A 12,728-nucleotide genomic window follows, 5' to 3' on the forward strand; every position below is an offset into this window, starting at 1 on the left:
AACAAACAAAAAAAGACATGCTCTAAATCCAACAGCTCCAAAAGATTTAAAGGTGAAGTACAAAGCCAGGATGAAAATAGAGTTAAGCACATAAATGACTACCACTAAGTTGTGTGATGAATTAATCAATGAATTAGGTTTTAATACGAAATAAATTGGAACTTTCTAGTTTAAGAGAAAAACAAACCCAGATTGGTTCAATCTGTAAAATCACTGATGTACATTAGCCCTGAGTACTCCAGGATTATTATTTTAAAAACAAGGTGCATTTCTTCTATGCCAAATACTCCCAACAGCCTGATAAGAGAATGTATCAATCATGTACTTACAGACTTAGTTTTTCTTTTACCTTTTCAGTTCAATTTGACAGTTTATAAACAATATGAAATGAATGTGAAAAAAGCAAAACAGAAGGAGGCTAAAATATCTACTTACACAGAATTAAAAACTATTAGTATGCAATATTGATTCTAAAAGCAGGGTGATTTATGAAAAAAAATCTGCCACGAAGCCCCCACATATCCCTAGTTCCATGTTGCAGTTCCAAAAGAACTTAGCTTCCCTCCTCCAATACTTAACAACTCTGGTTTCTGTTTAACTTTATATTTTCCTACCTGTGGCTACTCAGGGAAGTCCAGTGACTTATTCTTGCCCTTTTTAAAAAGGGGTGAATAAAGAAAGGCTGAAGTATGGACATGGGACAGGTAGAAAACTTGTAATGTTTTTAGACAAGTTTCAATCTTTTTGTGGTGTGAGGGTGTAGTTATTACATCTTACAGGCTGTGAATAGCCTATTTATTGCTCTCCCATGGTTGACAGGTATGTTCTGGAAGTCAGCCCAAAAGTGCCATTTAATCCAGTTATTTTCCTCTGCCTCTCAATAGTAAGGGCTGAAGATTTTAGGCATAAACCTGACAACCAGGGCAGAACAAATTCAGCTTAGGTCCCTTTAATTCTCCCCAGCGGACTAACATGATGAGACCCAGAAGTTATTCTGCTTCCATATTAGGTAGTCGAGAGGATTCTGTAAACCTGCTTCATCTTAAAAGCCCAATTCCCAACCCACCATTCAGGTTCATTGAAATCAGAGACTTTGCTCTACAGAAAAATGTGTAATGGAATATCTAATCAGGTATTCCCCAGTCACTGAAGACAAAAGATTCCCCCTAAGAATTATTAGCCTCCTCTGAAGCACAGAGAAGCCTGCATAGATTTTGTAGTAGAGCAGCTGCAAAGACCAATTTTGGCTAGCCAGGTCCTTATGGAAGAGCTTAGTTTTCATAACAACATTAATTCCATTTTTACCACTAACTTAGTGAAACCAAAAGTAATCTGCCTAAATTTCATAGATATGATCTGATTTTACTTTTGAGTTTCTCGCTTACTAATGGTTTGGGACTTTAAGAACTCTTCTTTATTCTGTTCTGCCTTAAATTAGGTATTTGCTGAATTTTAACTCCAGCATATTGATTTAGTTTTGTCTGAAATATGGCTAGAAACTGGTATGGCAAATAGTAGGTCCAAGTAACTTGTAACTATATTAGCAAAGTGTTTTACATTATTATCCCTTTTCAGTTACAAATAAGGCACTATAAGCGCACAGCTTCACAAGAAATAATTGCTTACCATATGCTTCCTCTATAAGGGCACAGTAAGGATTGATGCCCATTCCATTTTGTTTGGATTCTTGTTCTCCAAGACGCAGAATATTTTCAAGTCCATTCAAAGCCACCTGCACTATTTTGGAATCCATCACAGTCAGGAGGTCACAAAGAGGCTTGGTACAACCTAATGCTACCAAATACCTTTGTAATGATGGAGGAAAAAGGGGGGAAAAAAGAAGGACTGATAATCAAGTACAACTTTGACACACCATTCTTCTATGGTATTGAATTCTGCTAAAAACAGTAACTGACCTGCTGAAATAAGAGCATTTCTATAACCTATGAAGGCAACCTTGCTCTGAAATACAGTCAAACCTTGGTTTACCCTAATGAGACAGGAATACAGCAGTTAATCTTATAACTGATGTTTGGATTACGTAAACATTTCCAATCCCTTTTATACATGATTCTACCTTGTTCTAAAAACATGCATTTCAGATACTTCTGATTATATAAGAATGTTTCTCCTGTACCTAACAGTCTGATGCAACATCCTCTTTTCTTGAATCAAGAGTAATATGTAATGGCCAAAGCTCTAGACAAGTCTCTTCAAAGAGACAAGAATGTTTTTTTCAATTCAGTATCAATCCATTAAAATATGAACAGAACGCATTTAAATAATTCTGAACATTAGCTACCAAAAAGGGAAGGATGTTGTAACTACAGCAAAGGACTGAGATTCAGAGGATCTGGTTTCTATTCCCAAATCTGCCACAAACTTCCTGTGTGACCTTGGGAAGTCACCACCTTTGTGCGTCAGTTCCTACTGTATCAGTAGGACTAAGACAATAATACTTACCTACATCACAGGGTTGTTTGAAGTTTAGTTAATTATGTCCATAAAGCACTTTGAAATCCTCAAGGTGCCATTATTTAAGTGCAGAGTACTTAAGAGGTAAGCTCTGTGTGAGAGATCATACCTTTTTCTGTTTTTTGTAATGTGCAGAGTATTTATAGCACCAAACAAATATTTAACTTACAATCAAAGTTTCAGGAGGACTCCACATCAAGTTTTATTTAAAATAAAAGGGTATAATATTTTTAAATGTTAAGTTATGAGAACAATTTAAAAAAAAAACACCTTATTTTTATGGCATTCTGATTAGAATATTTTGTGGCTATAGCGGTGCAAACAGGTTTAACTGTTTCCAGGAAATATACAAGTACTTAGCACACTTTTGGTTTCACAAAAATAGACTATTTTTGTGGCACTTGCCATTTTTGCTTTAAAAAGACTGTTTACAACACAACTACAGAATTAGTTACCAGGGTAGTCACATATTATCAATAAATCCTTTAAACTAACAAAAATAATCCAATTATAGGTATTCAGATAAACCAGAAAAATGTTTGGTTCTGTTCTGTCACTAACGAGATCAAAGCTATTTTTCCAAGTCAGACCATCATAATAACACAGATAGTTATCTGTGGGAATACCCTAGTAGTTAGAGGCCTGGTTTGACATGAATAATTAAAAATGGGTGAGGTCTCATTTGTTGGGAGACAACACTGGGGAGGTAAATGGATAAGCAGGCTCGCAACAGATAGATAAATAAATAGGTCAGTAAACTAAAACACAGAATGTCTAACTTGATAATATAAGGAGGAGGGGGGAGGAGAACACCCAGGGAACCATTTACAATGGACAAGGTAAGCCTGGAAGGTAAGCGGAAGTAAAGAATATGTCACATGTGGACAGAGCATGATGCACAGAGATTGGTTATTTTGTAAGAACCAAATCAATCCCAAAAGGTATGCAATATATAGTAAATGCAATGTAATGTGTAACAGTATATAAAGGAAGAGGTTTCTATGCAACTTTGGATGCATGGTACGCTCCTTACCCACCCCTTATGTTTAAGTCTCATCAACTCAGCATAACTGAGCATTTCCCGTATGCCAAGTAAAGATACCCAAGTGACAAAAAACTGGAGTCGAACTGAGTTCTTGGAAAGCTGAGTGGAAAGAAGTCTCAGAGAGAATCCCAACAGTAATTAAAGTAGTCTGAACAGATTCAAAATAATTAAGCTACATTTTGCAGCTGTAGTCAGGCGTTTATTTAAAAACAATATTCTTAAGTTTTATGTAACATGACTGCCTGAACTTGGAGTCAAGAATATATTTTTTTAAATTTTCCCAATAAATAGGCATGACCCAGTTTCATGTGGCTGCAATACACACTTGCTGTTCATCAACTGCTCAAATTTTGCTTTGAAAGTATGAATTTAGCAGAACTCTTTGTGGGGGATTAACAACTTCAGTGTTCAGAGCTTTCACAAGGCTGAATTTCACTGAGTGAAATTACAGTATTTCAGTTGTGCTGCTAATTCAGTTGCATACTGTGACAATCAGGGTCCAGACATATTAAGGGAAGAATGGTGGTTGGGGGGGGACGGGGATTGAACCCCAAATAATCAGTTGATTCAACTGCTTATTATGTACAGTTTGTGCTACAAAAGTATATTGTGTGAGGTATTTTATGAAAGCTTGTAATGTTCTGAACTTTATAGTCATTATGAATTATGTATACAGACTGTTTTATTTATACACAAATACAAAAGAACAATGTTAATAATTTATGCTGCAACATTCAGCTCCACTTCACAGAGGGGCAGTAGGCAGTCAAGCAGGTAGAAGCTACCTCCACAACCAGAGGAGACTGGGTCCAAGCACCTAACATTATACAACCCAAGACAGACAAATGATTTAATGGGAAGACAATGAGACATCCCAGCTAGAATTTCCCCAATCTGCATAATCTCCAAACTCATAACAAAAAACCTCCCAAAAAACAAAAACCCCTCCCACTTTCTAAAAAATAAGGGTTTTGAAGAGTATCCAGAAATTGAGAGAGAGTCATTTGGCAGGTGCGGTCCATGAAACGCTCGATTAAGACTAGATGGTACACTGGGAATTTGCTAGTCTAAAGCCTGAGGTTGTATCTTTGTTTATTTTCTGTGTAACTTGTATATGTTTGCTATTCCTTACTATTTTATCCTTGAAACTGATTTTTTTTCTCTCTATTAGTTAAATCTTTCTTTTGCTTTTACCCCAAACAGGTGTCCGGTTTGTAAACTATGTTGAGTGTGTGAACTAAAGTAAGATGTGTCTGGGGGATTGGTGTCACTGACAAAACAGTGAAGAAAAGTCCGATTGTCTGGTAGCAAAGAACTCTGAGGACAGATTTGAGATTGAAAGGGATGTTAGTGTCACCCTGCAAGGAATAACTAGGTGGTGGAATCCAGGGTAAGATCTTGTGCTTGTGGGCAGGCTACTGGTGTCAGGGTCTGAACCAAAGCTGCTCAGCATAAAGGCACCCCAGGTTACAGGGCTGGAGGTGACAGAACCCTGTACTGGTCTGGGTGATCCCCAAAACTTCACACATACTTTATACAATCCATTTTCTTAAAAAAAAAAATCACTGTATAAAGACAACTAGTTCCAAGAAGACAGCTTTATTTTTAGGAATTTGTTGTGAATTTTGCTAGAATCCAATTATGGGACTAAGAATTTTCTCTTTAAGAAAACAACATTTGAGGTCAAAGAGAAAGGTAAGTGGCAAAATCATCATAGAATCATAGAATTCTTAACTGTGTCTCAATTCACTGGGTTATTTTCAGATAAACATTAAGTGAATTTCACATATTAATACTCCTCTGAATCAACTTCTAATTCATTACCTTATCTGTTCAGGAGTACCTCCTGATGTTGCATTAGTGATGGCCCATGCTGCTTCTTTTCTGGTGCGAAATTCAGCTTTCTGAAGAATGTCAATCAATATTGGAAAAATATTTGCATCTATAACAGTCTAAAACAAGAAACAGTGACATTATACAATAGGCTTTAAATGGTAGCAAAAACAACGAAGTTAATATAAATGCGAGAAAGAACATTAAAGATGTTTCCAGAATAGAGAATACCACCATTCGGTAGAATCTGTCAGCCAATTCTTGTTTATTTTTAAATTATTTGTTAAAGATATTCATTCTTTAAGAGTGCACCAATCAGCAATTGTCTATTAACATGTGAAGATTCCAGTGCACATTAGTTTATATTCAGGTAGGTCCTGGAGTATCTTTCTAAAGAATATTTGACTTATAGATTTGCCTCAATATGAGAATCTCAAAAGTATAGTACAAAGAATAGTACCTTTTGAATAAGGATATTTAGATTGGGTCAACATATTTAAGACCCTGACACAGTCCTGACAAAGTTGCTGAAAATCTAGGATTTAGATTTGAAGTTAAAAAACTTTGAATAAAATAATTTAGCCTCAGCCAGACCAGCCAGCTAGGAGAGCTTTTGTGACAAAAAGGGCTTGTGTTCTCTTCAAAAGCCACATTTCTACAAATGTTCATATTCTAAAGTTTTTTGTTTTTTAAATACAACTACACTCAGTCCCCACATTAGGGCCACTCAACTAATTACAGAAAGCCATTGAAGGAATGTTGGCTGCAAGTTGTAAATGAAAATTTGACAATTTAAAATGGTGTATTGTCATAATAATATCTGAACACTTAGGCTAGATGTCTGTGAGATTAACAATGTGCAAATACATACCAGGCTGATTATCATTGTGCAAAACAAGAAGAACAAGTCTTTCACATGTTTGCTAGTTAGTAAAGATGTATCTTTACACAGCATATTGTTCACCAATTTAATCTGGAACTACAAAACTTTTTCATGGTGAGAACTAGGGCTGGTTGGGAAATGGAAATTTTTTCCTGTGGGAAATTTTGAGATTAAATTTCCATATCAAATCAAAACAGGAAGTAAAAATATTGAAAAACTTCACAAAACAACAACAAACCCCCAGAAATTTCAAAATCAATGAGGTTTAAATTAAAAATGTTTTGAATCTACAGGTCTACTTGAAACAACAAAACTGTTTTTGATTGTGCCAAAAAGAAAAATAAAATATGAAAACAGACATCTTCCCACAGAAAATTTTGATTTAAATTATGTTAAATTTAAGTCTTTCACTGAAGTGAATTATCTACATGCTATAATGCACCGTCTGCCACATCAAGCTCCTTAATTCATGAATTCTGTCAACTGAATACATGTTAATGTTAATAGAGGTTAACACAGTTACCTTGGGAAAAACAGCAATTGTCATATTAATACTGTTGAAAAAATATTTTCTAAGCTTCCCTTGCATCTCTCATGTTTGTCGAATTTAATCAGGTCCTTTTAATACAGAAATAGCATTTAAACTCAATTTGCTTTTCAATAACTGGGAACAACAGACTCAGTACATAATTCTGAATGTTGCATATAAAAATCCTGTACATCCCCAGAAGATTTCCCTACTCCAAATCCATTCTGTAATACACACTTTGCATATTTTTTGCAAAGCTCCATAAACATTTTTAAGCACCGGTCATTTAAAACTTTGTAAGGAAGCACTTGCAAGTAAATATTCTTTGCAAACAATAATACTTAGAACTTTATAATCATTAACGAATTATCAGTCCCTTTTAAAAAGTTAAAATAGGAATCGGTATCTTTAGCACAAAAACAATGCAGATATTTACATGGTTTTATTTTTATGTAATTAGTTGTAAACTTAGATTAGAATTTCTAATAAGCACCACAAAGGCTGGGAAAAACAAATATAAAACTTCAACTAGAAATAAAATCAAAATGGAAGCGTAAAATATGTTAACTACATTTTTCCTTCCAAGAGAAAAGCACTAAGTGCTAGTTCAGAAGAAGATGGTTATATTACTAACATTTCATTACCTGAATTTGAACTCTGTTTCCTGCAGTAATATTAGAAACAGTCCAGCATGCTTCTTTTCGAATGGATTCCTTAGGACTACTCAGCAAATGAAGGAGACAGGGTAATGCAGAGCAATTTAGAATTACCTGAAATAATTTGAAAGTTGAAAATTTCTGCCTATACAACATAAAAAGGTACAGTTCACAGTTTACAGATGAATTAAAAAAAGACTGGCTTTATAAGAATAGTTTAATACTTTATGTCACCTTATAAGATACTGTATTCTAAAATGAAGGTGTTTAATGACAGCATAGTGCCACAGAAAGAGAAACAGATAATTTGGTGATTTGGGGAGAGGTGCAGTTGATTAGGCCAAAATAGGAAAGCTGTTATGGAGAGGGGGGGAAAAGGAGCAGCTAAAAGACTAGTATACAAATTATTAAATAACTTAGGTGGGCAACTGTATGCCTACGTTACACTAAAGTTACTGACGCTAAATCCAAAAACCAAATAAATACATATGCCAATGACAAATTTTTTTTTTTAAAAGAAAGGCAGAAATAATGGAGGTACCATTCCACCCCCCCCCCCAAACACACACAATAATGCACAAATAATTAACTATTAAGGGCCATATTCTGCACTCAGTTATGCAAATGAGACTCCTACAGAACCACTCTCCTCAACTTCTGTGGCCCTATCTGATTCTCCTTCTGCTGCCAATTGCTGCTTCAGTCTCTTTTAGCAGTTTATCTTTCCCTCCACCCTTGTGTGTGCATTTCCCTCTGCTTGGTCTTGTCTTTTACTTATCCTTTGGGAAGGAATGAACTCCACAGATTCAATATCTATATGATGGCAACTCAAAAATCACTCTTGACACCTGACCTATGCAGTACCATCAATTCAATTTAGACACAGAGTTTCTTGTTTTTCCTCCTAAGCCCCCCATTTCTTCCTCCTTTCACTACTTTTGACACTCTCAGGCCTTTACCTTAAGTCATTTGACTCCTCCTCTTTCTTTTGATACATTCAGGCTGTCACAAAATCCTGACACTTTCTATACAACATTTTAGAAAGCATCAGCCTTCCTTTCTATTCCACATGCTTAAAGTTTTGTCCAGGGCATACACATCTCCAGTCTTGATTACAGTAATCTCCTACTCTCTAGCATCCCTGAAACCTATACTGTTCCCCTTTTGTGAGTCCAAAACTGCAGTGATCAAAATTTTATTTCTAGCCAGCCTGTTTACTGACAAACTCCTGTGTCAAATCTCTCCACCAGCTCTTTCTTGTCCTCAGTATCAAATTTAAGTACTTTGTACCACGGCTGAATGCCTGCACAATTATATTACCTCTCCCTTTTTCGTGCCTTCTTCCATGCTATCTTTATACATGCAATGCTCTCTTAATCCATAGTGCATTACAGGACCTAGCCATTCCATTTAAATCCCTCCTAAAAATTTACTTCTGTGAGGCCCAATAAAATCACATAACTATTTAAATCAACCCCCTCTTCTCTAAGTCTTTTAGATAGTAAGCTATTTACTAGCTATTTAAAGCAGGGAATGGCTATCTGCGCAGCCTCAAATTCAATGTCATCACTTGACTAATCTTCAGGAAACCTTGTACAAGTGGGACCACAGGTTCATGGACAAATAATTAGTGTACCACCTAACTGCAACAGATAAATACAAGAATGGAGTACAGTTTCCATACATCCATTCTATAAGTGTTGGTTAATGTAAAACATTAGTCTATTGCTTGTGATTTATAAGGTTCATACTGAAGTAGAAGCCATAATTACAGTTCACTTTGATACTTCTGTATGAAGTTTTTATGGAGAAAGAGAGGAAGTTTTGAATCAGTTCGCATGTGTCTAAGAAAGCAACTAGAATGGCTACTAAAGATACTTTGTCCAAGTCTGTTATTATATAGATGACTTCTTTTAATAATTACTGAAAACGTGTTATGTTAATACCTGGGAAGAACAAAAAAGAGTAACATTTAAAAATGAAATACAGTAGTTTACCCATAGAACTGGAATGACTAAATTAACTTTATCCTCACAGCAATTTATGTAAAAGTCCTTGGCCAAAATTATTAATATCTTGTCAGACTGGTAATACAGAATGTCTCTACATTCTTATATGGCCCCTTTCACTACAGTATCTGAACACCTGTTGCTAGACAAATGCAGGGCCGCCCAGAGGATTCAGGGGGTCTGGGGTCCTCGGCAGCGGGGGCCCCCATTTTGGCGGTAATTCGGCAGCAAGGGGTCCTTCTGCTCCAGGACCTGCCACCGAAGTGCCCCGAAGACTCGAGGCGGAAGAAGCTCCGGGGGCCCCGCAAGAGTTTTCCGGGGCCCCCAGAGCGAGTGAAGGACCCCGCTCCAGGGGCCCTGAAAAAACTCTCGTGGGGGCCCCTGCGGGGCCCAGGGCAAATTGCCCCACTTGCCCCCCACTTTGGGCGGCCCTGGACAAATGTGAATGCAACTAATAGCCTTAATCAGTTTCCTGAATAGCACAATTCATTCCTACACCAAAAATATTCTATATTCTTTTCCAAATTAGCTATATTTCTCAAGTTAGAAGTTGTTCTTACCTGTGTTTGAATATCATCACCAGTCACAATATTTCCAACTGCTCTTAATGCAGGAGACACCACCTTGTAATCATTGTGCCTAGAGACAGTAGAAATGTTAAAGTGCTTGAGGCTGCCAAACTTTATACAATAACTACAGTTGGAGGGTTTAGGCTTCTGATAGGATTTAAATGTATGGCCATGGCAACAGAAAGCCATCTCTTGCAATCTTCCTCTGTTTGGCCAAATTCTCCTCCATAGCTGTTACGTCCAAATTGATAATTTTAAAAGGAAGGATTTCCCTTTGGAAGTTGCAATAGTGATGGTCTGTCACAAAGAAAGCTATGTCTACAAATCAAGGACATGAATGACTTCACCCTGCCTGAATTTCACAGAATAACTGGGCCTCTGGGAATGATATCATCCAGTGAGCAAAATTCCTGAAGTAGCCATCTAGCCTAAACAGAGAGGCAGTGAAAATGAAGATCTCTCCCTTCCTCCAACTAGTGTTTTGGGAGGCAGACGCCCTTCCGTTCTCACAAACCAGTAGCATGGAGACACCCCCGCTCCTCCTGCAATTACCAATTAGGACAAGAGTCTACTGAACTGTCCTTCACCAATCATGAAAGAAAAAAAAAAAAACATGTCTAACACTCTCTCCCTAAAAGTATCCTAGCCATCTATTCATAGGGAGTAGTGCTGACTGAGCAGCTCAGGGATCCATACTCTGCTATTCTGCAGTCTCATAGTGCAGAGTGTTTTTTTGTTTTTTTCTCTTTTGGCAGACTATGAACTGTCCACCTAGTATACTGGGAAAATGTAAAAATAGCACAAGTCTATTTCTGGGATTTATGCACCCATTAACTATCTTTCTGCTAGTGGAACCCTTAAAGGTTAATATTACCAGCAAGAAAACAAATACAAAACTCAAAAACTGAAGTTTTCAGGACAGTTCATGTCTCAAGCACAATCCCTTGCTTTCCAGGTTACCAGTGCTGTGGAGGAAGTATCTTTCACTAGCAACCTAGGAAATATTCAAGGAGCTGACCAAGCCAGAAGTGGCACTGAAAGGCTTAGATTGAAGCTATGTCCAGTCCTTCTCAGCCAAAGAGAAAGGCACTTTTACATGGGCCATAAGAGAGGACAGAAAAAAAATGGAGTAACCCTAGAATAGTGGCTCTCAACCTTTCCTGACTAATGTACCCCTTTCAAGAGTCTGATTTGTCTTGCATACCCCAAGTTTCACCTCCCTTAAAAAATAAAAAGCTTACTTTCTCATGTTTATTATAATTATAAAATAAATCAATTGGAATATAAATATTGTACTTATATTTCAATATATTATATAGAGAGCAGTATAAACAATTCATTGTCTGTATGAAATTTTAGTTTGTACTGACTTAATCAGTGCTTTTTATGTAGCCTGTTGTAAAACTAGGCAAATAAAAATCTAGATGAGTTGATGTACCCCCTGGAAGATCTCTGCATTCCCGATTGAGAACCACTGCCCTGGAGGATAGCCCATCAATAATGTAGGCGCACAGTTTGAGCTCATGTTGGCAACATCCTAAAATAGAGATTTGACTAAAGGCACTTACATAAGAAGTTCCACCAATCTTCGACAGACTCCAGAATCAATAACTGCTTGGATTTTATCATTGGGTCCATCTGAAAGGTAAGAGAGGGCCCAACAAGCATCTGCTAATACATCTGGGTCACTGCTAAATAACAGTCTTGATAAAACATTTAAGCAAGGAGCAACCTAGGTTAAAAGAAAATTATACATGATTAGATGTTTCCTCTATTTTTTGTTTTAAAATTTGTTTTCCCTGTGCTAACAGAAAAATGTGAATTAAATTACATGCACTGTATGGTGAGTAGAGTAGGCTTACTATCTCAGAATAGATTGTTCCATGGTCAGAGGCTAAGGATGATTGATAAACCCAAATCAGAACTCTGCAGGAATTACCTTTATCACACAGTCTGCTACAAAGACATTGCAACCCTGCAGTAACGTTAGTCTTTGCATGAAAAGGAAATGATTTATTGTGTGTTTCAGAATTTATTTATCAAGTAAGGCTTGCTTTTCAGCCTACCCACTTGAAGGAATTACATTATAATAATCACTTTACAAAAAGGGATCATATGTTTTTCAGCTGCCCATATACTACTGAGTTTTACAGAACCAAGCCAGGCAAATTTCTTCTGATCTCAGTTCCCATTCACCTGCAGTCTCTCTGGGGAGATCTTGGAACCCAACCTCCTCCTATCACCTCTACATAGCAGATTGTCTGATGAAGCAGCCAGTTTTAGCCCCACCTCACCCCTCAGTTTTCCCTTCAATGGCCAATGTTGGGAATACTGGGTTCTTTGCAGGGATTACGAGTCCTTTTCTCTTCAGCTGACAGTTGCTACACAATTCTGCTTCCTCTACTTCCTTTTAATGCTGTTATTGTGACAGGCAAAGGAACTACTCAAAGTAGCAGTTGCCCAGAGAAGGGAATAAGTAGACAGCAAAGAGCATTCTTGTTCTATGCTACCAGAAAGGGCTATTATTGAAGGCAGCATCTTATAAACTGGAATAGCAAGATGGGGAAACTACTCACCATTTTGTTAACATCCCCCCACAAGAGTAAAATTAAAGTAGCAAATTAATAATCAATCTCACATTCTATGAGAAAAGTTTTGTAGAAGGGAAAATTGAGAGATGCTGAGCAATTCACTTACCCAAGTCACAAAAGCCAATGACAGAACTGAGA

General features: G+C 36.9%; 1 protein-coding gene across 1 annotated transcript in view; it reads right to left on the bottom strand.

Annotated features, from left to right (window-relative positions):
* The window catches only part of KPNA5 (karyopherin subunit alpha 5), a 32,150-nt gene that overhangs the window by 3,914 nt on the left and 15,508 nt on the right, over nucleotides 1-12,728 (bottom strand). The window contains exons 9-13 of the mRNA XM_039533070.1: nucleotides 11,568-11,731; nucleotides 9,991-10,069; nucleotides 7,410-7,535; nucleotides 5,345-5,472; nucleotides 1,627-1,805 (exon numbers count right to left, since the gene is read on the bottom strand). Coding sequence (XP_039389004.1) covers nucleotides 1,627-1,805; nucleotides 5,345-5,472; nucleotides 7,410-7,535; nucleotides 9,991-10,069; nucleotides 11,568-11,731 — 676 coding nt within the window. The remainder of the gene's footprint in view (nucleotides 1-1,626; nucleotides 1,806-5,344; nucleotides 5,473-7,409; nucleotides 7,536-9,990; nucleotides 10,070-11,567; nucleotides 11,732-12,728) is intronic.

The sequence above is a fragment of the Mauremys reevesii genome, linkage group 3 (genome assembly GCF_016161935.1).
Source record: "Mauremys reevesii isolate NIE-2019 linkage group 3, ASM1616193v1, whole genome shotgun sequence".
NCBI lineage: Eukaryota > Metazoa > Chordata > Testudines > Geoemydidae > Mauremys > Mauremys reevesii.